Genomic DNA, 26,979 nt, shown 5'->3' on the forward strand with positions numbered 1-26,979 from the left:
TTAAACGTTTAAGTAGTAAGAGAGATTTAGTGAATTGTAGCTACAGTGAGGCCATAGACAAACAAAGAATAGACAAGGAGGTCAAACACAAAGCCTAGTTTACATTTTAAGCAGCGCGTGTCTACATTGTGTAGAAATCTGTAGCAGCATGCCGAAACGTTCTTACACTTTAGTTTTCAAACAGAAAGCCGTGCAGAAAGCACTCACCAGCAGCAACATAAAACTTGGGGTTGATGAAAGGTGAATTTGCGAGTGGCGAAGTCAGCTACCTCGCTATATTGTACACTTGTGATTTAAACAGTGTAATAAATACGGTGTTTTAATTAAACCAATTAAATAACCGCTTTTCTTTTGTTTGGGGTGCGGCGTTTGATCGGGGGCAGCGTTTATTACACAATGTTCATTTTTGGTGCAGCGTTTATTTGAGGGCGGCGTTTATTTGTGGGCGGCGTTTAATCAAAGAAATACGGTAATAAGACTTTTTTATATAGCACATTTTGTACAAGAATTACAGCTCAAAGTGCTTTACAATACATAAAATCAATAAACAATCATATTAAAAGTAATAAAACCCTTCTGAACACAGGACGCAATCTTTGCGGTAATCCAGAACAATCTCAGACCTTTTGCAGAGCAGTCCAGAACCTATGTTGCTCAAGCCTTTCGATTAAAATCCTAAAAATGCATTCTCAGACCTTTTGTAGGGCAATCCAGAAAGAGAAGTTGCCCAAGCCTATTGATTCAAGTCCAAAACACACAATCTCAGATCTTTTGCAGAGCAGTCCAGAACATGGTTATTATGACAAATAACCATGACTAACCTTTTTGGGGTCCATATTAAACTTCTTTCTCCCCATAGCAATCTGTTTGTTTCGTTGAGTTGTTTTGCTGCAGTTGGACAAACACGAGAGAAAGACAGCCATGAGGTCTCTTGTAAAGGTGCAGTTTTATAAACACTTGATGTTATTTGTTCAGCAGGTCAACTGTTTGTCCAGGATACAACTCTGGACATTGAGATTGGTCTCAGTCTGAATAAGATTAAGTTGAAGCTGAGAGATTGAGTCAATTGTTTTGCAGACACTTAAGGACATTATTCAAACTGCTGGAGGATTCCAACTGTATATGCTTGAGTGTGTCAGTGTTGTGTGAGGGAGGAGTGTGTATGTGTGTGTGTATGCTCTGTACCTCTATGCTCAAAATAAATGTTATTTTCAGGTACACCTGAGACAAACAAGCTATAGCACACTCTACCTTTACCTCATTACCAACAGGCTCAAACTGCCAATAAGGTGAGAGACCCTGAAAAGGAACCCTGAATTTGACATTTAGCAAATGTTTTGCTTGAGACTGCACTGCTTCGCAAACAGAAGGGATTAACACACACCAGGCAGGTGTGTGACTAGAGGGTAGCTCAGGCATGGCTGAAAGGATTAGAAGAGGTAGTGGAGGGGAACAATGTAGTGTGTTGGTCTTTGCACATAACCGGGGTGAAAAGAGGAGGGAAAAGAGAACAATTTGAAATAAAAAGAGAATAGAGGTAATGAACTCGCCTCTCCCCCAAACAGGTTAGCTGCTCAATTTCAGTCATCACCTCAGCAATCTCGAACTTCAACCTCTGCAAAACCATAGGAAATTAGTTGAGTATAGATTACTCTATTTACAAATGGTGTTTTATTGAACTCAACTCATAAATACAAGATAAACATAATACAATAAAGCTGCACTATGAAGTCAGGAAGAAATATTGATTGTGTATACGGAGGCAGTTTTTGTGGCTGTCCATTTTATTTGACGTTACAGGAGACTAAATAAAAACATCAGTCATAGAAACTACACATCATATACAAAGGGAGAGATGTAGGAAACAACTTTTTGTTTGCTCACCTCAATGTCGTCCAGTAACTCTTTTTTCCTCCTCCGTATGTTGGACAGCTCATCCCTTTCTTCCAAGGAGAGATCCTCAGGTACTGGAGAAGGTAAGATGGAGAGAAAGTGTGGTATTTTGAGAATGAGAGACATAGAGATAGACAGATTGATCAGACTAAACTAAATTGACTCACTGACCAGTATGACATATTAATTTAACAAGGAAGACCTCTGCATTCCTACTTAATGAATCCCAACCTCCCAAACTGTCACATCCCAAGTGAAAAAAAGTACACTTTAAAGTATTTAAAGCATATTCACATTTTCAATAGTACATTTTAAATTTACTAAGAAAAAGTATACTATTTGTGAATATATAAAAAGTATGCTACCATCATGCTTTTACCAATTTTAACGTTAATACTTTGAACACACTTTAAAAAGAATTGTACTACAGTACACTTTTAGTAAATATATTATAAAAAATATATACTTTAAGTAAAACGTATATGTAATTTCTAAAGTGTACAACTGGAACTTTGTTTTGAAACATATTATTTGTATATTTTAAAATGCATGCTAAAAATGATCTTTGTAAAAATGCACTTAAAGCTTACTTATTAATTATTTTAATATGCTGACATTTTAGGATATTTCAAGTTACTTTCGAAGTCCCTTCATTAATTCAGCCTTCAGTGTACTGGTATACATTTGCTGTACTTTAGTGTGTGGTAGAGTAAAGTACCTTCTTTTTTTGACAGTTTCTATTTCGAAGCGGCTTATAGTTTGGTTTTAGAACAAAAAAGTGGCTTATTTCAAGATCTCTATTTAATGCTCAACACTTGAAAGGGGGCTTATTACTTGAATGAGGAATTATTTTCTGTGTCGTGTCAGTTACCCTATCAGGGCTTGGAAATACAGTGACTTGCTAAAGTAGGCAAATGGCTAGTAGAACATAACATTTCATAATAATTTCAGTTAATTAAACAGCTGCAAGACTCAGTGAAATGTTATAGTCTAGCTAGCAAGCTAACGCTAGCATCGCTAACTTTACTAATTCAACTTTGGTAGTGTAACCAAGCTCTTTGTAAGTTGGTTTTAGATATAATTGTATATGATCGTGTGGACAATGAGACACGGACACAGTCTCTTTTCAAAACTTGTATTTTACCACTGCTCTTCTTGACATAACCATTCGAACAGCCCTCACTGATTTCACGCAGCGAATGTCTCATATCCACCTTATTCTCAGGGGGTCTACTGTAGAAATTATAATGCGTACAATTTCCGGGAGCAGCGGAAGTTGCGGTTTGGTATACGTAAGCCCCAGCCAGCCGTCAACAGTGATTCTTACAAGAAGAATTAAATTTTTAACTGTAATTTCACTAAAACTGGTTTGCTTTTAAACATATATTGTCATTAATATTGTGGCATATTATTATTGCTATAAAATGTCATTGCGGAGCTCTGGTAGGCTACCTGTTGTGCTGTTCGCGGCTTTACTAACAACCAGGCTTGGAATTTCGTGGCATTTCGTTTGAATATAAAGTTGACAGTAAGCTATGGTAAGTCTGCATTCTGGAAGATTTCGGTTACCAAAATAATGAGCGAGCTTTCTTTGCCTGGCGAGAACAACGACGGAGCTGTTCATGTTAACAGTTTATTTCATCCGATACAATGCGTTGGAAATCATACTCATATCACTGTAGGGGATTCCTTTCACTTGGTTTTTAGAAATAGGCTATAGGGCTAAAAACAGGGCTGTTCCAAATGGAACACATATGTTGCTTTTTTTCTTCGTGATATGAGTATGATTTCCAACGCATTGAACATGAACACCTCCGTCGTTGTTCTCGCCAGGCAAAGAAAGCTTAATAGTTATTTTGGTAACCGAAATCTTCCATAATGCAGACTTACCATATACTGTCAACTTTATATTCAAACAAAATGCCACGAAATTCACACTGCCTTCAATTTATCATCAGTTTAGAAATGTGGCCTGTGTTTTATATGTTCAACATACAAAACCAAACGCCTATTAATGGATATAACGTCATCTAACAAGAGTTGGTTATAATTTAATAAATAAAAGCTTGAGAACTGTGTCTAAAATGTACTTTTTTGAACATTTGCCTTTGAAAGGGGCATATTCAAAGAACTCAAGCCATTTCTCCCTGTGCTCATATCCCTGTACTAAATATATACAAGTATATATTTAATACACTTTAAGTATACGGCTATGTCCATATACTTAAAGTGCACTAAGTATACTTGAAGTTGTTCCACTTCAGCACATAAAAGTACACTTAATACACTAAATTGTGCTTTAGTACAATTTAATTACAACTAAAATATATTTAGTACAAAATGTACCTGATCCTGAATTAGTATTTCATGACCTTGTACGTGCCACTAAACCACCTCACACTCCATATAACTTTCATATCATTTCACATTATTCTCCTGGAAAATACTAACAAGGAACATGAATCAGACTGATTAGTCAAATGAAAGCTGTTGCATAAATTACAACCGTTGTGGACATCAGGTCTCTGAACACCAGGTGAACGTACGTAGTTCCTCAGTTGAAGTAATTAGTACCTAGGAGATACATAGGCAGTGGCGACTGGCCATTAGGGGCAGGTGGGGCATCTATGAATATAGCGTCTTCCTAAATTGTTTCGTTTCATTCGTTTGTGTTAAGATTTTATTTCATATTCATTGGTCCCTGCCTTGTTGCTTCAGACTGCGTTCTGCCAATTCGAGTTAGCATAGGCTAATCGTGAAGGTGGGGCTCTGGTGGGGCTAGCCCCTCTCTCACAATGCAATGTACATTGGACGTGGGAAAATATTAATACGCATGCTCAGAATGTAATGTAATGTAAAGTAGATCACACAAATTTGATGCTAGTGGGGCTGAGAGCCAGTTGCCCCACCACAGCGTCATTTCGTATTTCAGACCTGATTGGCTATCTATCTTTCTGGCGCCAACATTAGTCGGCAAAAAGGAGAGCGTGGTGGGGCTAGACCCTCTCTCACAATGAAATGTCTTAGCTAGCTTGTTAGCTTCACAAACGCCAGATAACTTGAGAAAATGAATAAAGTGGATTTCATACTTGAGCACCGGTTATATACCCTTATATACCCTATAACCCCTTAATTTGGAGGAGAAAGTTGAATTAAAGCAGCTTAAGTGGTGCCCATCAGCCACGATATTGTCATCGCTCAAACTGCGGGTAAAAGTATAACCGCATGTTTAACGTGGAGTGGTTTTTGAAGAAAAAGTGGCTAACGGTTAGTCTAGTTAGCATACAAAAGAAGGCACCTTTCTCTTCAAGTGAGCTCTCAGCTTTGGTGAGTGAAAGCATATTTTATCATCCTACCTTTGTGGTGCTGCTCCGTGCATTGGTCATATTATGGGGCTGGATCGATAAAGATTGTGACGTGTCAGTGTGTCCATGCTTATCTGGTTGTTGTCATAGAATGGATCTGTATCCCTAAAAAGTTGTATTTCTGCTTCGTTGTGGCCTTCCTGTTGTGTTGAGCTCATTGCTGTTTGCGCATGGCCCTGTAGGCACATTGGTTCTGAGCTTGGTTGCATTCCTAATTTAGGTTTGTAAATATGACAGAGGTCATTTTACATGTGTGTGAGAGACAAGGAGAGCAATTACACAAGAAGGTCTCTCTCTCTCCAGTTTGTGTACTACAACACCTGGTAGAAGCAAGCCACTCTGTCGTTAAAAGTGTTGTGTGGAGCCATGCTGTTTGTTGACATGTTAAATAAACACATCAGTAGCAAGAGGGACTTTTGTAGCTTACTGGTATCCTATATTTTGAAATGTTTTTTGCCCCACCAATTTTTTTACATATAAAAACGCCACTGTACATAGGCCATGCTAAGATGAACAGAGTGTCATTTAATATCAATGATTAACCACGTGGACTCTGTACACACACACTCTACACTCACATAAATGGTTTTCACATGCTTAATATACAGGAGCACACACACACAAAAGTGTAATGCCTACAGTTGACCCGCACACCTACACAAATACTGCACGTTTGCTCTGCACACATGTTATCCTCGCACTGTGTACACAACATGACTCAAACTGACACAGAGGCATGTCAGCCTCTCCTCCAGACTCTTAGAGGACTGCCTCTTCACACCAGTGCTCAGAGCGTCATCACAACCACGTCGGCAAGCTGTAGGTAATTTTCACACCTAGCCGTAGCCGATGCTTTCCAGATGCCAAGCATCCTCCTACCCAGAGCTGTGTGTGTGTGTATTTGCAGTGTCAAATCCCAGTTGAATCCCAAACAAGCTAAGCAGCTTTACATTTACATTTAGTCATTTAGCAGATGCACTTACAGTAAGTACAGGGACATTCTCCCCGAGGCAAGTAGAGTGAAGTGCCTTGCCCAAGGAACAGGGTGTTTGTTATGGACAAGCCGTGTCTTGCACAGAAGTCCAACAACAAAACACCGCTCGGGTTCAGATCGGGGGGCCGTTCCTCCCAATAATGCCCCTCCAGGTCTCACTGTCATTGCCCACATGAGCATTGAAGTCCCCAGGAGGACGAGGGAATCTCCGGGAGGAGTGCTTTCCAGCACCCCCCCCCCAGAGACTCCAAAAAGGGTGGGTACTCTGAGCTGCTGTTTGGTGCGTAAGCATAAACAACAGTGAGGACCTGTCCCCCCACCCAAAGGCGGAGGGAGGCTACCCTCTCGTCCACTGGGGTGAACCCCAATGTACAGGCGCCGAACCGACGGGAAACAAGTATTCCCACCCTCAACGCCTCTCACCAAGGGCAACTCCAGAGTGGAAGAGAGTCCAGCCCCTCTCAAGGAGACTGGTTCCAGAGCCTATGCTGTGCGTCGAGGTGAGGCCGGCTATATCTAGCCGGAATCTCTCTACCTCGCACACCAGGCTCCTTTCCCGCCAGCGAGGTGACGTTCCACGTCCCTAGAGCTAGCTTCTGCAGCCGAGGATCGGACCGCCAAGAACCATTAGTTAAACCATTAGTTTATGTGAAATCAGTGAGGGCTGTTCGAATGGCTATGTCAAGAAGAACAGTGGTAAAATACAAGTTTTGAAAAGAGACCGCGTCCGTGTCTCATGGTCCACATGATCATATACAATTATATCTAAAACCAGCTTACAAAGAGCTTGTTTACACTACCAAAGTTGAATTAGTAATGTTAGCAATGCTAGCGTTAGCTTGCTAGCTAGCCTATAACATTTCACTGGGTCTTGCAGCTGTTTGATTAACTGAAATTATTATGAACTTGTATGTTCTACTAGCCATTTGCCTACTTTAGCAAGTCACTGTATTTACAAGCCCTGATAGTGCAACTGAGACGACAGAAAATAATTCCTCAAGTAATAAGCCCCCTTTCAAGTGTTGAGCATTAAATAGAGATCTTGAAAAAAGCTGTTTTTTTGTTCTTAAACCGGACTATAAGCCGCATTATTATAAACATATTATTATAAAAATAATATGTTTAAAAACAAAGTTCCAGTTGTACACTTTAGAAATTACATGTACGTTTTACTTAAAGTATATTTTTTTATAATATATTCACTAACTAAGTGTACTGTAGTACTATTTTTTTTAAGTGTGTTCAAAGTATTACAGTTTCTTACAGTCGCTAGGACCCATTTCTCAATACTTAAGTCACTTTTTTAAAACTCTTCACACAGTTCTCCTAACCAACTTTCAGCTCGGCACAGCAGTTAATTTCACATTCAAAATGCACTAAAACTACCAAATCACTTCATACAAGTCTCAAATCAACTAATTCTTCCATAACACTAGACAGGTTGACAGCCAACAAACATACTTTGTCACCCATAAAACAATGACCTAAAAATCACTAACAACAGGTAGCATTATACAACGTTGTCTTATGTAAAACAAGGACACCTTTCTACTGTTTAGAATTCACTACAATATATGTTACTGGAATGAATCAGACATGATGCAGTATGCTTCAATATGTTGTATATCTTTCTTTTTTTCCAGAATACAACAATGTGTATACACATCATCCGCTGATACAGATACAATAGGAATGCTACTGTAATCATCTGCATTTGGCCATAGGTTTCTCATCCACATCACATCTTATGTCATCTAGGGCAATACACCTAGGAACGAATATTCTGGCATGCCTGATCCAGCCCTGGCAATGTCCAGGCATTCATTGCGTCCAGAAGGGACATTTGATCATGTGGATGGTGGTCATACAGTAAACCTTTCACCTCCATAAGGAAAATAACCATTCTATGGGGTTGAGGAATGGGGATTACAGTAAGGTGGGAAGAAAAGTTATACCATTCTGGGATGGGCTGCAAACCACTCAGTGACTGCACAGGAGTGGTGAAATGCCACATTGTCCCATACAAATGTTGCCTGATTTCTTCTCTCAGAATCCCTTTCCTCACCTGACACAACCTTTCCATAGAGATCATTTTATAGCATTTAATTTTTAGATTCGAAATATATTTCATTCCAATATTACTGTAGAAATTTAGTAAATTTCTGTCTTATTCAGTTTTGTATTATGTTATTGTTTTGAACTGAAGTTTAACAGTTTTGAAAACAGTATGTTAGCATGTGCAAATTGGCCTGTAGGTACATAGAGTTTTGGCAGTTGTTGTGTCGAAATTAGAAAAGAATGAATGTAATTTGAAAGATGTAGTCATTGAATGCATTTTGTGCCAAAACAATGATAAATGATCCACAGTTTAGCCCACATATACTTCTGTGGTGTTCACTGTGTGAAGAGTTTTGGAAACGTGACTTATGTATTGAGAAATGTGTCCTAGCGACTGTAAAAAACAGTAACGTTAAAATTGGTAAAAGCATGATGGTAGTATACTTTTTATATATTCACAGATAGTACACTTTTTCTTAGTATATTTAAAATGTACTATTGAAAATGTGAATATGCTTGAAATATTAGTATACTTTTTTTTCACCTGGGAAGACAAGTACCAGGACAAGGGAGAGGAGTTAGAATGCGTGGCGGAGCTCAGAGAAGGGCCAGAGCTAGGGTAACTGATGAAATACTGTAAATGGCAGCTATATTGCATATTTCTTGCGGTAATGTCCTGTTGCAAATGAAGCCTTTACTGCTGCAATTGTCTTCTTTTTTTCAATACAGTAACCGTACATTCTATAAAGCTACTCTGAGATGGGTCATTCCTTTTTGTTCTCAATTTCTGCAGCAAAAGAAACCAAATGTATGCATTTACTAAACCCAACAAAACAAAAATGTAATGAGGCCTCGAAAGAAACTGCATTGCAAAACACAATCTATGATCTATATACTGTGAGACCTGACACATTTATAAAATAATGCAGTTTCTGTAATTCCATCTAATGTTAGTGTTTGTCATGACATTGTGCTATGATTGACTCAATGTTCCTTTTGAAAGAGAATGTGTGTTAGTGTTTTGGTAGACATGGTGTATTGTTTAGTGTATTTTTGTGTTATGAAAATTAGTGTTTGAGTTAGGTATACAATGTGTGATTTTGAGCATGAAATTAACAGTTTTTCCAATGTGTGTGGTAGGTGTGATGGTGTGTTAAGAGTTTAGGAAACTTGTTAGAAGTATTGAAAAAATGACATAGCGATTGTCAAAAACTGTAATGAGAAAGGTTCATTCGAAACACACTTCATCTGAATGAAGAACGCCCCTCCCATTCCTCTGTGGTACCTGCTAGAGCCATCAGACTGCTCAAGTCATCTGACCAGAAAAACTGTTCTCCTGGCCAGAAAACTGACAGTGGTTAATAGTGTAGCGATCCACGGATTGGTCGCGTGTTAACTCGCGCTGTCACCCACAGGATTGTGGGTGGCGCAATTCACATACTTATTTCATGTTTGGTTAATGTTGTATGCATGTTTGAGTTGAGTGTTGTTGTTCTGTCAATTAGGTTTGTCAGTGGATGATGTATGGATATTAGTAACTATAAGTTATCGTTGTTGCCATAACTGTGAATTGTATGTGAGTTAATGACTTGTTGTTGGCATTCACATGTGATTGGTGGTGTAGTAATAAAACCTGTAGTCGAGCGGTGTATGGGACACAGGATAAAAAGGTCTTCTTCTCTGCGTCCGATCATTACGCACCCACTCCAATATAGACCCCTAGCGCCATCGTTACAATAGATTATTCGGGGCATGATTCAGCAATTTGATTGTTAGTTGACCAGATTGGAAAAGTTTAGCCTATCATATTGCATTTGAGAATATTGTCTAGATATTGTTATATGCTAAACTGCCTTTTAACCTACATTATAAAAACCTTCTCATATTTTCCACCACCAAAAAATGGTGCAATTTAAAGTAATCTGAAGATGCTAACTAGCTCCTGTTTTGATCGTGGAATCCATAGGGCTGCAACAACGAATGGATTAAATCGATTAAAATCGATTTTTAAAAGCGTTGGCAACGAATTTCATTTTCGATTGGTTGTGTCGGGCGATTATTACGCCAATCAATAAGTCGCGGAGATGTTTGAGTATTTAAAAACATTATTTATTAACATTGTTGATTAACGTTGTTCTGAAACACAGGGCGGAGGCAGAGAAATCAGTACGACCCAAGTCATCCAAGGTGTGGGATAATTTCACACTGAATACATCAAAACAGTGTGTAAATTGAACGAGGTAAAGTTACTTTCATATTCGACATTCGTCTCACATTCGGAAGACGCTACTTTGCAGCATCGTGTTAGGGACCGGGTGAAAACAACCCATACCATTTTGAAAAAATTTAGACTTTTATAATATTTTTGGGAATATTAAACCTCAAACAGACACCAGAGTATCTTAACAATGTCTGGTTTACTTCCACAGCCTTTACTTTTTCAATGGAGTTTAAAATCAAATGATAGAAAATCACTAATCTTTGAAAATAGCTTATTCCTCGCAAATCTTAAAAATGTTCAAAATTGTGTCAAAAAAATCTTACATATACACCAGATTATTCTAATAAAGTCTGGCCTACTTCCACAACCTTTAAATTTTCAATAAAGTTTTAAACAAAACTCAAATAAATTGCTAATCTTGGAAAATAGCATAAAATCCACGCTAATATTAATAACTTTTTCCAAATTGTGTGCCTGTTTGTGCACATTCCGGAACATTTTTTGAACTGTAAATTTGCACTGTCAGTTCTGTTTTTGAATAAAGGGTTGGAAATTAATGTTTTTTTTTTTTAAATCCAATTCATCAATTAATCAAAAAAAAGAATTGACAGATTAATCGATTAGTAAAATAATCGTTAGTTGCAGCCCTACAATCTTCTGATGAAACGCTAATGAAAAATATAAAACAACTTCCAGATACTCATCAAACGCCACACAGCTGTTTGATAATCATAAGCACTCTTTCTTGTAATACTATTACTGCTTCAAGACTCTCACACTGTAAAGTGTCACAATTACTTATTTATGGGGAACTGCACCGTTAGCCAAAATTCACTTTAAAGGAAGGCTTCCATTTCCCTTTGGAGAAGAAGAAAGGAGCATAATTGGTCTATTTTTGGGGTCATGCTTTTCCGACAAATTAGATAAGTCGTTTTGGCAGCAGGATTCCATGTTTTTTATCTCCGCTCAATTACAGACTTGTCTGCAACGTGGCCGTCTTTGATTAGTCCTGTTGATCTTCCTTTTCACATGTCATGTCTTCTGCAGCAAAGCACAGAATTATATTGCTTGTTCCTTCTCAACACTCTGTTTTAACACTCTGGCCTAGCTAGGAATGATCTTATCAAGCAGTCACCATCCTGGCCAGACTTTGTCTCCTTTCTGGTATGCGATGGAGGGGTGACAAACACCATCTCTTGCCATCCCACTTCAAGGCCTAAACAGAATGTTCTTTTTGTAGTAATAGTCAAAATATTGTTTAGCATAAGTAAACATATCAAATATCCTGGCATGATTTTCACATGGGAGATTTTTTTTTCCGCTGTGCTACCAACAAAAAGAGAGGAACCCCAAAATACCCCCCACACACACGCACACACATACACACAGCCCACAGACACAGAGTGTCTCTCAGGCCAGCAGTCTGATACAAATGCCCTGAGGAGACAAGCAGAGCCTGTATGTGTGTGTATATGTGTGTGCATATGTGTGTGTGACACTGAGGAGAAGGTATTGACTGATCTGTTTATACTGGGTTCAGGACGTCAAGGGAGACAGCGCATCTGGAAAATAGCAGGAAAGAGAGAGAGAAATAGCAAGACCAAAAATGAGAGAGGGACTGTTTATTTTGTTGTTATGAGAGCCAAGGAGAAGGAAGGATCACCGCACAGCTGTAAAAAGTAAACCAGGACCTCTTTATCACATAACATGTTGGTGGCAGGTCAGGCCCACACATTTTTGCTTTTTAGTGAGTAGATGTAATTTACTGCAATGTTTCTATAGAAGAGTGGCTCAATCCATTCAACGAACACTTCATCAGTGATAATTTCCTACTGATGCTATGATGACATCTAGAAACATATTTTTTTCTTTGCTGTTTGTTACAGAAGGTTTTGATGGATGAATTGTGAATTGATTTAAAGGAAGTGTAAATTAAAATCTGGATACTATGGAAAGTGACATTGATTGCTTTCTAAATGGAAAGGCCTTCAATAAAAAATTGCCCCATAAGATAAAAAAAAAGAAGATAAGCAGCCATTGGCTGCATTTAAATCCAGATAGCCTTCTGTTTTATATATGAAAATCAAATAATGGATTAAACATTCTGGGGAGTAATGACAAAACTAATCTCATAAAATATGAGCCATTTCATATAGCAGTGTATGTGAACCTTTGAACTTGTCATCTCCGCTCCATCTGTGGCCGTGGCAGGAGAGGCAGATGTTGAGGAGACAGAAGGCAAATGGCCACCTAGCAGCCATGCAAATATCTTACATAAGGAACATGGTATACATGATGGGTTATTAAACAAATTCAGCTGAATTCAACTAATTGGGTTATAAAGAATCCCTTATCTATCTCTCATTTGAATATGAACAATAGTGTCTAACGGCTCTGTGGATTGTTTCATTATCCAGAACTGCAGGACGGTTGCAGTTAACTTATAAATACTGGGGTTTAACAGTCGACTGTGATCTTTATGGCCTTGTCACAGCTTGCAGCCATGTAGAAGGCTTAATGTATCTGTCTCTCTTAGGGAAAACAGTAGTTACTTGTTTTTTAATTCTTTAAGTAAAGAAAAGACATCCTGAGAGCAGAATCTTATTTCATAAATAACTGTTTGTGCATGAGTATGTTTCTTGTAATAAAACACAACAGTTAAAGAGGGAGGGCATTTTTGTGGCCAACGAGTGTGAAATAGGTGCAGACTTTCAAAAGCCATGGAAATTAAATATAGTTATATTAGTTGAGGTTATCAAGCCATTTGTCAGTTACAGTAATTTGACCCAGGACACACAGCAGTACTAAAATCCTGATCCCAAACAGTGGAACAACTCCAGCAAGCCGTGGGCTTTTAGTGTGTGTGCACTTCAGTAACTGCGAAAAATACAATGTGACAGAGGTGAAAGCAAAGATTAAATGTGTGTGTGACTGGACCCATGCCTAAGAGCTACTATAAATCTTTATACTGTCTATACCCTGAGGATCACTACTTAGTGTGTGTGTGCGTGTGTGCATGTGTGTATTTCCTTGGGAAAATGTGTCCAAACTTTTGACTGGTACTGTACATGCATGATGGTGTACATTGCAGCAGTCCCAACCTCCTTTGTCCTACACAGTTTTGTCAATCATACATGATCATCGTCTCTGATGAGCTTTGTGTGCATGGGCCGTGTACATGGGCCGTGTGCAACGAGCGTGTAGCTGATGGACACACTGTGTGTGTTCCATTGCAACTGTGATTGGTCCAGATACCACTGTCCTGACTGAAAAGGTCTGGTTATGAATTAATCTGTACACCCTAAAGGCTGTCTGTTCTCCAGCCTGTCACACTGACCTAGTCTGGAGAGCAGAAGGACACCTGTCTTCCAGGTCAGCCATATTCCATTTTCCATTCTGGCACTCTCCATTGCAAAAATATAAAATGTATTTTCTCAAACCCATCCTCACTCTCTCGCCAAGCCAGACAATATCTGGGCTAGTACAAAGGCTGGCTGAATGAAAAGGGATGGAGAGCAAGGAGGGAATGGAGAGAAGGAGGCTTTATTGGGGTGTGCTTGCCTTTGGCAGCACAAACCATTGTTATCTCACATATATATATTTATTTATTCTTTTTTTAATTTTTGCCCCCCTAAGGCTCAGTCAATATTTGGACTACATAGACAATGCCTGTGTCAAAATGTTCGTCTTGGTCTCCATTGCGTTGCTTGTATTTGGATTTATGTTCCGTTGCACAGTTTAGGAGGTTACAATGTTTTTGTGGGGACAAAGTGCCTTTTGTTGACGAAGGGTAACCTGTGCTAGCTACGTCACCACGTCACCACACGTTAGCAACAACGCATGGATACAACGTGATAGAGACGTTCTAGCATGCAAATTGGAGCTTGGATTACGAGTGAAAAATACCACCCCAAAAAAATCACAACCATTTGGCTTTGTTGAGAAAGCGATTTCGAGTGGAACTGCAATTTCGTATGTTTGATTTAGGTCATCAAAGTCTTTGTAATTTGAGCAAGTGCGGGTCGCCCGTGAGACCGCATAGTAGTATTTTCGTAGCTAATTTTATAGTAACATTTTACACGAAAAAACAGAAAGAGGGAAATTCTATGACGATATGACTATTGTAATGACAGCCAGGTGGTGAGATTTTAATGTAGGTTGCTGTAAAAACTTTTATTTGTTTACTACGTGAGAGCCCCGTCAGCCTCCATTGACGATTGCGGCAGCAACAACAGTGTTGTCAACGAGTTTTGACGATTCTGCGTCTGATGAGTATTTTCTTAATTTCGTACCAGGGTCAATTCTACATCCAAATGGAGAGCAGTGTTTTAAAGATATGGCGATTGTGAAGACAGTCAGCAGGTAAGCATATTTTTGTCATTTGTGTTAAACTTGGAATTTGAGTGAGACCGCGTCTTGTTTTGACGTTAGCCTCTGAGTCACAGACTCGGCTCGCCCACTGGCAGTGTGTAGTAGTAGGTTACAGTACTGTCTTCAATGCCAAAGCTATGGCTAAACTTTATTATGTCTTATTACACGGCTGTTCTTAATGTTGTAGAATGCTCCATTCACTTGAATGGGGCTTCCCAACGTTCTGCGGTGAACAATTTTCTCATATTTGACCGTTGCTATGCATATTTGACCGCTGTCAAAGGAAGTGGCCTTTTTGCCTCGGATTCACGTCTTTCGTAGCATTCCACAAGTAGTCTGGTAACTTTTCAACCCCAGCGTACTCTGTTGCTTAGCGACGTCAGCTGATTTGATTTTACAGCACCCCTTCGCTTCGCGTTGGGGTGCTGTTCGCCCTGTCGGGGCTTATTTTCCCGATAATGACCGGCGTTCTAGACATTATCTACGGTGGCCGACATGTGCAAACACACTGCAAACTAAGAAAACACATGCATAGACAAAACACAAGCAAATTAAGAACACATCTTCATTAATTTGACAACACATGTGCAGCATTCAGCAAACACGCTGCAAATACATAAACACGCTGCAAATACGCGTTGCGAAAACGAAAGCACGCAAACCAAAAACGCTGCAGTACATAAACGCGTTGCAAAAACGAAAGCACGCAAACCAAAAATTCTGCATCCAGTTTTCACAACAGAAGTTTTCCAGGCCTCTAGGGGGAGAGCCAAGTGGAACATCTTGATTTTCTGCCCCATGGAGCGCAACAGAAAAAGAGAGCACATGAAAAGTTTGGACCAACATCGAAGTAAGTCTTTTGAAAAACTGTCAAAGAGGAGGGGCACATGTAAAAATGAATACTAATCTTTTTATGTCGCCTCTTTACTTCAATTTTGGTCCTATTCAAAACTAACTTCTCATCTGCCCTCTCTGGTTCTAAAATCACGCTCTTCTACTTAGCGCTCCCACTGGCCTGGAGCACTTCCGTTGTGTTATCGGGTTGCAGCGTTTTTCTGTAAGCATTTGTTTTCGGGGTTTGCATGTTTTCCTTTTTGCCGCGCGTTTCTATATTTGCAGCGTGTTTATGTATTTGGTTGTGTTGTGTGTTTTTGCAGCGCGTTTCTATATTTGCAGCGCGTTTGCTGAATGCTGCGCATGTGTGGTCAAATACATGTTTTCTTAATTTGGTTGTGTATTGTCAATTTGCTTGTACTTGTATTTGTAGCGTGTTTGCACATGTCAGCCACCGTAATTATCCCTTACAAAAGAAAGAGAGGCGGTTAGAACCGAAACTGTACTGTATTTAAACCACTCGCTCCACTGTCATGTACCACTAGCTCCACCACTAGGTGCCAGTAGAGACACTGTCACGTACCACTAGCTACTGTCATGTGCCAGCGGAGGCACTGACACGTACCACTCGCTCCACTGGCACGTACCACTAGCTACAGTACAGTACAGTTTCGGTTCTAACCGCTACTGAAAATAAATTTCGGGCGCTTTCAAACAATCAGTGAAGTGTGGATAGCAACAGCAGCTAGCTTGCCTCTAGCAAACTGCTTTTGAATTAGCCATGTCCCCCTAAATTAATATCAAACTTATTTACATTTTGGGGGGCTTATTTTCAGTTAGCAGACGGTACTATTTGAATCGCAATTCCATCTGAAATACTGCCAGTGACAACGTTGTTACAGTAGCTTGTTTCAAGGGGGTTTCTTGTTTCAAAGGGTGTTCTTAATGAATTATACAATATGAGTAGGCTAAATGCTTGAAAATATCACTAGATGGGAAAACGGACCCACCTGCAACCGATGCAAGCAAGCACACCCTACAATTTCCCCAGAAATTGTACTCTCTCTAGTTTACATTATTTTTCTAGTTCACTGGCTAGTTCACCCTTACGACACTAGCCTAGCCTACTGTATGTATGTATGTATGAATGAATGGATGAATGAATGAACGATCAACGAAACAATATTAAACTCAAAGAAAATGTGGGAAGGTTCAACTGAAACAAGGCATGTGGTGTATAATTGTATGACATGTATGATGAAAACTTGCTAGCAACTTCGCCAAGCAAATACCAAGAAATAGGTTGCAGCAGCTCTTTCGACTACACTTACAGAATCCGCGATGGGACTGAGCGTGACTTTTTATAGTACAAAATTATTGTCAATCAAAGGAGTTTGTCACTATACATTCTGTCCTGTCACTGTATAAACTGTCCTGTCACTATACATCCTATCCTGTCACTGAACATACTGTCCTGTCACTGTACATTCACTTGACTTGAATAGTAACAACAGTTGTATATTGCCAACAACTGGAGTTTGCTCATTGCCTCTTACATTAAGGAATGTTGGCAGTGAAACCAAATCGCGCACAATACTGAGGCAACGCAATCGCAGTGCAAGGGTTCACAAAACTCCAAGCCAGACAGCCAGCCTGATATTACTGCATTTATTTGTCTCTGCACCCCTTTTTAGTATTGCAATTGTGGTTTGCTAGACAAGTCTCAAAATTTGTGACAACATTTACGTGTGTAAATGGCAACGTGTCACGTGACACGTTCAAAGCACGTGTTTATTTAGTGCTTTAAACGTGTCACGTGATACGGTTGAATTCGAAGTGAAAAAGACGCCAACTTTGTATGGAAGTCTGCGTTTTTTACGTGTGGTTGAGACGGGGCCGTGTCAAGCAAGGCACAAAAGACGCCAACTTTGCATGCCAAGTTGGCGTTAATTACGCGTGGTTGACAAGAGCAACTGCACGGGTTCTAATGACGGCACAGCTATTTCATGATTGGCCAGACACACACGACAACTTTGACGCGTATTTTGTATTTATTTTGACAGCTGAGGCCTGTTCCATAAAGCGTTTACCGAATAAGCCAGACTTATGTCAGTTAGTCGGACTCATTTCTAGTTCATTCGGTTCCATAAAGCTAGCTCAACGTAGTTCGAACTCGGTTACTATGGCAACTTAGGCTGCGAAACTAGTCTGGTCAGGGTCAGACTAACTGTCAGGCTTAGCGTGACTTGGTGCTTAACCAGACGTTCCTGTAACACTGACCCAACGGGAAAACAATAATTTACCACGTATGTTCTCATTTTCTTATTCTCATCAGTTCAATCTGTTCAACATTGATAGAAAATCAACTTAAATAGCCTACATAGGCTACAACATTTAGCCTAATGCATTAAACAATGATGAACAATGCTTTGATAGGCTACACACCATAGCCGTTAATGTATGGATGTTAGTTTGTGATTTCAAATGTTTAGGCATCAGGCATAGGCCTATATCTCAATCTAAATTATCCGAGTATAATTATCATAGCAATATAATTGTTAACAGTAGCCTACAATTGCAAAACGAACCTAAATCCGCCCTCCATTTCCCAGACACAAAAACCATGTTAAAAAGTTAGGCTACTGGATGTATTGATTAATAGGCTATTTATTTTTAAACAATGTCAAAAAAACAAATTTAGATTAGTTTAGAGGGTATTTTTTAATCAACGAAGTAAAGGTCTAAAAAGGTCCTCGACCTACGTAGCCTATCGTTCACGATGTCAATCATGGCGTGTCATTTTTTTTTTTAATAGGTGCGTTCGACATGGACTGCGGCTGCATGAAACGACTGGCGAGAGTAGCCGCTTGCAGTCGGGGAGGAGTTGAAAATGGCTCTGTGAAGTCGGACATTCCAGCTTCTCGTGGTTTGCTGCGTTGATGTCAGTCATAGCCGATCAAGCGCGGTTTGCTTACTTTACTTTATTTATAATTTAACCGTTAGTGAAGAGGCTGACGAAAACCTTTTCTTCAACACATTTTTAATTCAATTAAACTTTTTTGAGCGTTGGCGAAACTGAAGGTGTCCAAATATTACAAAACACGCGTCAAAGTTGTTGTGTGTGAGTCTGGCCAATCATGAAATAGCTGTGTCGTCACTTGAACGCGTGCAGTTGCTCTTGAGAATATGCGCTCGGCTACACAGCCAGCAGTTCTCGAATCGATCTCACGGTACTTTGATGGCGACGTCACAGTGACGTGTCCTCGGCTCCGTCTCAAGTCGGACAAAAAGTCTAACCAGAATGCACTTTTTCAAGTCAGCCGTCTGCAGCCGGCTGCGCCGCCGCATGAAGTCGGGTCATGTCGAACGCACCTATTGAAGCAGTGGATGAGGGAGCTGTCATTGTACACGATTTAAAGGGAACGTTATTTCTGGAAGAAGTCACGTGGCCGTGTGCATTGCTTTTGCCGTGGTGGATTGTCCATGTTTTACCTCTCAGGCTGCTTAAGAATAGGGTGCACGCGTAATTAGCTTGACTACTTAAATCTGACTTGAATTAGTAGGACTGCGTGAGCTGAAATTTGCCTTTTTGGAACAGCTTTATCCCCGCTTGACTAATTAAACTTCAAGTCTGGTTTAAGACTTAAAGTCTAGCTTTTTTGAGCGGCCTTTATGGAACAGGCCCCTGGTTATATCCCAGCATTGATCCTTATCTACATTGTCCTTGTAAAATTATTGCTGGGGGTCATACAACTCCCTGTGCTTTTCAACTTCGAGAAATAATTTGATGTTGTCCATCTTCTTGAATTTCTCGCTGATTTTAGAAATCGACTAGGGGGTTCTCTCGGCAGGCTATATCTGCACGCGTGTGTGTTGTGTGCAACGTGTGACAACTCGTTTCTCTCAAAAAAACAAAACAATCACGGGCATGCTAGCTCAACAGATCAATCTGTTTATTTTCATTCGTTTTCATCAGGGTAACCACATGGAAAGGCCGTTTGTTACCAACATTGTGTAGTTAGGTTTAATATTGGGTGAATATTGGTAAAAGTACGTAGGCCTCCAAACAAAGTAATATTTAAAAAAGAATTATAAAGTCTTAAACCTTACAAATGTTCACCGTAGTCTACAATTAATGTAGTAAAATCTTAGAAACATGGTTCTGTTATCAAATATATCAACTAATATGGTGTAGGCCTATGTTATCATCCTGCAGCCGATTTTGCAGGCGCTTCGCAACCAGTAAGGTCGGTCCCATTTGATAACTTGGGTGCCGAAAGAAAAAAGGAGGCGCTTTCAGGTGCGTCGCAGCAGATCACAGCTTATCGCAGGCAGTGTGTCCCAGGCGTCATGCAGCCCAGCCAATGTTGAACACCTAACATGATAGATATATTTTCCAAAGCATCTGGCCCAGGGGCATTGTAAGACATAAAACTATACTGGGCAAAGTATATTCATTCATGGCCCCTATTCATATCCCTTTTTTTCTTCCAAGCGTGCTGCTGTAAGGAATACCAGACGGGGTTGGGTCCAAGCGCAGAGCGGAGATTTAATAGAATGGTCGGACAGGCAAAGATTGGTACAAGGTAGACAATGCAATACAGGAAATCCAAAACGGAGTATAAGAATACTAGCTAAGGTCAGGAACATTATACGAATTCTAAACAAGGCTCGGACTGAACTGGAAAACAGGATCAAGACCTCGCACCGGACAATACACAAACAGATACTTAAATACTAAGACTAAAATAAACAAAGGTGCAGCCGATTGTCCTAATATTCCAGGGATGCCGAGCACTGCAGCCAATCACCAGCTGCAGAAGGCTCTGGCGTAACAGCTGCACACAATGCACTACTCGGCTATAGAAACTCCCCTTGTTTAAACCACTATACAACAGGTTCGCAAGTTTGATATCAGCTTTGGCAGTCAATAAAGGGGTGATTGACTGGGTTTTTGGGGTATTTCACACTATTCCTTAAGGTCTCCGAATAGAGTATGTAACATTGGTTGGGCTGAAAATTGCCTGGGTACTGTTCTATGCCTGCTGATGCTTCCTGTGAATTTGTCCTGGAAAAAAAGGCTAAATGTTCTCCTTTTATGGTATGCTCATGAATATATAGATGAGCTGCACGCTGATTGGTTGATTTACAATGAGTGAAGCTGGGAGCAAAGACGTAACACGGCCAACAGCACTCACTGAAACAAGAAGGTGGAGACTTGAAATAAAAACATACAAATAAATCTATTGTGTCTACACAACACTGTTTTCAACACATTGACTAGATAACATTTGAAATGATTATGTTAGTTGTTTCCACTTCTGTTGTCGAAGAAAACAGGATCGACTTAGGTTGCTAACGTTAGCACTACAGCTTAGCAAACAAACTATTGTGATTCAACTCAGCTTCAGTTAGCTCTAGCTATCTTGCAGAAAAATAGATATGGACCAACTTGCATCTTGAATTGTAAATTTACATGACAACACAGGTTATTTACTTGAATGAAACACAGTCAGGAAAATGAAATAATGTTAGCCCCATTGCCAATAAACTAAATCATGACACATTGAACCCAAGATAGCGACCAGGAAGTGCAAAAATTGAGGCTTCAAAACAGGCTTTCACAAACCAACAGGTGACGTCATGATGACTACGTCCATTTTTTATATACAGTCTATAGTGTAAACTGAGATGCACCAACTACTGAGAAGTAGGCTAAGTAGGTGTAAGGCTGAATCCCAATACTCCTCCTTACCCCTTCCCCTTACCCCTAGCCCTTTGTTTACCCCTAGCCCTTGTCCCTCAAAACTGAGGGGTCAGGGCTAATCCCTAAGAAATGGGACGCCACTTGGTTACAGGTACGTCATCTAGCACTTACCAATATTTCCAAAGCAAGTAGTGTTATGCACTGATATTAAACGAAATTCACTGCTAATGGAGTTTACTCGACACTGTAGACATGCTAGTCAGAGAAATGCGGGACTTTAGTACAATTCAGCACTGTAACATTAGCTTACCAACCTAGCGATTTTTTGAAAACGTTTCAATTAGGAAAATGGTTGCAAATATATATGTTCAGGACTGTGTATAACACAAAACAAGACTGTCATAATATTTTCATCAATTAATTAAGACAAAAATACTCCATTTATCGGACTCTCTGGATGATCTGGCCGGCATTGTTGCCGGTCGTGCAGTATTCACATAGCCCTAGGTTTCAAGTAAGCTCACGATCTTACTTGGTTTTAAGGGGTGTATACCCCTTCGTCCTTCGTCTTAGCCCTACCCCTAGCTCAAAAAGAGTATTGGGACACCACTAGCTTTACAAAAGAGCATAGGTCACTGATCATAACTGGTGTTACTGGTGTGGGGAAACAGAGACTTTCATTTATCTTCCGTTTTGTGCTTTACGGAGACATGGCTGAGTGAACTGATCCCAGACTCTGTGCTACAGCTAGCGGGTTTCAAACTGCTGAGAGCGGATCGTGACCCTGTGCTCTCTGGCAAAACGAAAGGTGGTGGTATTTGTTATTACATTAACAGTGGCTGGTGTGAAGATGTGACAGTGATTCTGCAGCACTGTTCTCCTGATCTGGAATAATTTTTTATTAACTGTAAACCTTTTTACTCGCCACGAGAGTTTGCTTCATTCATACTGGTCGGCGTCTACATGCCCCCTCAGGCAAGCGCCAACGAGGCTCAACGTGTGCTCGCCAACCAGATATTTTGCGTGGAGCATGAAAATCCGGACTCCTTGGTTATTGTGCTAGGCGACTTTAACAAAGGCAATCTCACTCAAGAACTCCCCAAATACAAACAACTCATCAAATGCCCTACAAGAGAAGGGAACACTTTGGATCACTGCTACTCTACAATCAGTAAAGCATACCATGCGGTTCCCCGAGCAGCACTGGGTCACTCAGACCACACCATGGTTCACCTGATTCCTGCATACAGGCAGAAGCTTAAGCGCTGCAAGCCTGCTGTGAGGACATCGAAACAGTGGACCAGTGAGGCTATGGAGGAATTGCGGTCGTGCTTGGACTCTACTGACTGGGATATGTTCATGACTGCCTCCAATAGTCTGGATAAGCTCACAGAGGCTGTGACATCATACATCAGCTTCTGTGAGGACTGCTGCATACCAACACGCACCAGGGTGAACTACAACAACGACAAACCCTGGTTTACAGCTAAACTCAGAAGGCTGAGGCTGGACAAAGAGGCCGCGTTTAGGAATGGGGACAGGGACAGTTTCAAGGAGTCAAAGAACAGGTTTAGCAAGGCGGTGAGACAGGCTAAACGACTGTACTCAGAGAGGCTGAAGCGCCAGTTCTCTGCTAACGACTCTGCTTCTGTCTGGAGTGGGCTCAGGCAGATCACCAACTTCGAGCCCAGAGCCCCCCACTCCACTAACAACTCTTGTCTGGCCAACGATCTGAACGAGTTCTACTGTCGTTTTGAAAGTCAATTGGACAGTCCTGTACAACTCCTTTCCACCCGTGAGGCCTCCGAGACGGGGGGACCTCTACAGTGACGACTGTATCCATTCAGGATAGAGAAGTGAACAATCTGTTCAAGAGACAGAACCCCCGCAAAGCAGCTGGGCCGGACTCTGTCCCTCCAGCCACTCTCAAGAACTGTGCTGACCAGCTGTCTCCGGTGTTTACCTACATCTTCAACACCTCCCTGGAGACATGCCATGTGCCTGCCTGTCTCAAGTCCTCCACCATCATCCCTGTGCCCAAAAAGCCAAGGCCAACTGGACAACAGCGCCTGGTGCTGGCACACCTTAAAGCCATCACAGACCCTCTACTGGACCCCCTGCAGTTTGCCTACAGAGCCAACAGGTCTGTGGACGATGCAGTTAATATGGCCCTCCACTTCACCCTACAGCACCTGGACTCCCCAGCATCCTACGCCAGGATCCTGTTTGTGGACTTCAGCTCTGCCTTTAATACCACTATCCCCGCTCTGCTTCAGGTCAAGCTCTCCCAGCTGAACGTGCCTGATTCCACCTGCAGGTGGATCACAGACTTCCTGTCTGACAGGAAGCAGTGCGTTAAGCTGGGAACACAAGTCTCTGATTCCCGGTCCATCAGCACTGGATCTCCCCAGGGCTGCGTCCTTTCTTCTCTACTCTTCTCCCTGTACACCAACAGCTGCACCTCCAGTCATCCGTCCGTGAAACTCCTGAAGTTTGCGGACGACACCACCCTCATTGGGAACACAGCCCCACTCACCCCCATCACCCTGTGTGACTCCCCAGTCAACACTGTGGAGTCCTTCCGCTTCCTGGGCACTATCGTGCACTTCTACACAGCCATCATTGAGTCCATCCTCACCTCCTCCATCACCACCTGGTACGCTGCTGCCACTGCCAAGGACAAGAGCAGGCTGCAGCGTATCATCCGCACTGCAGAGAAGGTGATTGGCTGCAATCAGCCTTCCCTCGAGGACCTGCACACCTCGAGGACCCTGAGACGGGCAAAGAAGATTGTGGCTGACTCCTCCCACCCTGGACATTCCCTGTTTCAGTCACTCCCTTCTGGCAGAAGGCTGCGGTCCATCAGGACCAAAACCTCACGCCATACAAACAGTTTCTTCCCTTCCGCTGTTGGCCTCCTCAACAAGGCCAAAGCTCACACTGACTGAATGTCTTTAAAAACTATTTACATTTTGCACTACACTCAATTCCTGTAATATTTGTATTTTATATTGTATTTTATATTATAAATTGTTAACTTATATTTAACTTTATTGTATATTTTATTTTAATTGTATTCCACTTAGTATTGCTAGTTATGTATCCTTAGTATGGTTAGACCACATATTTAAATTTAAGATTCCTATATGTTTACTGTATGCACCTTCCTGCCAAAGCAAATTCCTTGTCTGTGCAAACTTTCATGGCAAATAAATCCCCATTCTGATTCTGATAACAACGAGGTAGTCCCAAACATTGCAAGCAGCCAAAACATGAAGCATATATTGTGAAATACTAAACAAGTGCCAAGGGAAGACCCATGAGAGCATGCAGTTATACAAGTTACAAATTAAAACAACATGAACCCCAAAAAATGCAAGACTGTACCTGTAGAAGAACAATCAACAGTAAAATATTTCACAGCGAGTACAAGAGTTCAAGAGTTAACTTTGTTATAACTAACCTACAAGAGCAACAAGTCTCTCAATAAGAGTCATTGTGATCCTGGAGGAAACTAACGTCAGGTCCAATCAAGCATTCCCAAGTGCTGTTGTACTCCCGGAACAAGTGCGTCTTGAGCCTTTTCTTAAAGGTGGGGAGACAGTTAGTGTCCCTGATGGAGGTGGGGAGCTGGTTCCACCATTGGGGGGCCAGGCAGGAGAAGAGCTTGTGTTGGGACCGGGCGGTCTTGAGCGGTGGGTCCACCAGGCGGTTGTCTGAAGAAGACCGAAGACCGTAGGTGACAGGTGGGGGTGTAAGGCTGCAGGAGAGACTTTATGTAATTGGGTGCAGTCCCGTTCACTCCTCGGAAGGTCAGTACCAGGGTCTTGAATCTGATACGGGCGTTGATGGGTAGCCAGTGGAGAGAGATGAGGAGTGGGGTAACATGGGAGCGTCTGGGTAGATTGTAGACGAGGCGGGTCTCTCTCTCTCTTGCCCTCACACAAATACACACACATTGCCAAGTAAAATGGCTGGTTTTCACACTCCATAATCAGGGCGGTCTGTGGCCCAACACCAAGGCCCTCAGGAGTGTGCTGTGAATGAGCTATCCAGGATAAATGTTCTGATTGATCCCATCTGGGTTTCTAGCAGGCTCCCTGTGGACAAGCTGCAGAGACAGGACCATGCTAGGCTGGGACAGACTTCAGGAGTAGGGATGAGTATTGATAAGATTTTAAAAATTCCGATTCCTTATTAATTCTGGCTTATTGATTTAATTCCTTATCGATTCTTTTATCGATTCTCCCCTCTACAGCCAACTAGATCTGTGCGTCCTGCCCCCCCCCCACACACACAAACACACACAATCGTTCTAGACAAATTTCTCAAACTGGCTTTGACAGGGTCTGAAATGAGCTAATACCTTCCACCTCTAGGCCTCTTCAGGCCTGTTTTCAAAACAAAATCTAGTCGGAGATAGAAACTTTCAGTTCAGTTTCCTTGTGTTCAAGCTTCGATTACTCAACACCAGTGGGACTTACAGGGGTCCTAACAACAGGGGAAATAACTTCAGAGTGTCACCTTTCCAAAGAGACCATTTACATGCATGTACTCCAAATGGTTCAACAACAGCTTTCAATGTATTTTGGGTATGTTGTTTAAGCCTTTTCAGGCACATTTAACAGGACTATTAAAGGGTTAAACAATTAAAATGCTAAGTTTAATAATGGATTAAAAATTGATACGCTCAGTTTAATAATGGGACACGCGGACGTTTGATGATAACACAAGCCCCCCAATAACAATGAAGTGATCAATAATGGGAGACAAATGCCAGAGCTAAAATGTATGCTTCAAACGACGGGACAGAAGATAACTTGATCGACTATACACAATAAAGGCAAATTGCTTCACACAGTGACAAGTGGTTATGTTGACTTTTGAGGAATTTAGCTCTACCTTGGATAGAGATGCAGCGCTGCATGCATCGAAAACATGACCAGGGTTTTTCCTGGGTCAAAATGGGTCTTCAGTGCTCAAAAAAAAAAAAAAATATATATATATATATTCTTTATTTTCTTATTTTTTCTAGTCTCAATTATTTTATTTGTCAGGTACACAGAACAACACAAGGTCAGACTGGGCACTGAAATTCTTAACCCTTGTGCTGCCTTCAGGTCACATGACCCAAAGGTTCATAACAAACCATTGTTGTGTTTACCCAATTTTACCCAATACAAAAACACATACAAATCATTTTATTTTAACCTTTGCAATGTGGGGGTTCTGAGAAAGCCCAACGGTTAAAATAAAATGTAAAAGAATGTTTTTGTATGCGGTAAAGTTGTCGCAATATGATGGTGGATCAAAATGACCCAAAGATAACATAAGGGTTTTAAGACAAGATAACTCAAGCACCTGGCATAACATAACGTACACAGAACATAATTAACATCAATGCTGAGCTTAAATAAGTGAAACTTCCTACAGATAGCAATAAATAATCCACTATACTAACCCTAATACTAAAATTTCCTAAATATACAGATAACAATAAATAATACACTATACTAACCCTAAATGCACATAGAAG

General features: G+C 40.9%; 1 protein-coding gene across 2 annotated transcripts in view; it reads right to left on the reverse strand.

Annotated features, from left to right (window-relative positions):
- The window catches only part of cyth3b (cytohesin 3b), an 89,109-nt gene that overhangs the window by 42,528 nt on the left and 19,602 nt on the right, over positions 1-26,979 (reverse strand). Inside the window, exons 1-4 of one of the 2 annotated variants that reach the window (XM_084678033.1) lie at positions 5,250-5,461; positions 1,885-1,967; positions 1,551-1,615; positions 822-888 (exon numbers count right to left, since the gene is read on the reverse strand). In XM_084678033.1, coding sequence (XP_084534159.1) covers positions 822-888; positions 1,551-1,588 — 105 coding nt within the window. In that variant the 5' untranslated portion in view covers positions 1,589-1,615; positions 1,885-1,967; positions 5,250-5,461. Of the gene's footprint in view, positions 1-821; positions 889-1,550; positions 1,616-1,884; positions 1,968-5,249; positions 5,462-26,979 lie in introns of those variants that run through there. The other variant, XM_084678032.1, reaches the window with a different exon arrangement.

This window comes from Hypomesus nipponensis, chromosome 17 (assembly GCF_054491055.1).
Source record: "Hypomesus nipponensis isolate SF chromosome 17, ASM5449105v1, whole genome shotgun sequence".
NCBI lineage: Eukaryota > Metazoa > Chordata > Actinopteri > Osmeriformes > Osmeridae > Hypomesus > Hypomesus nipponensis.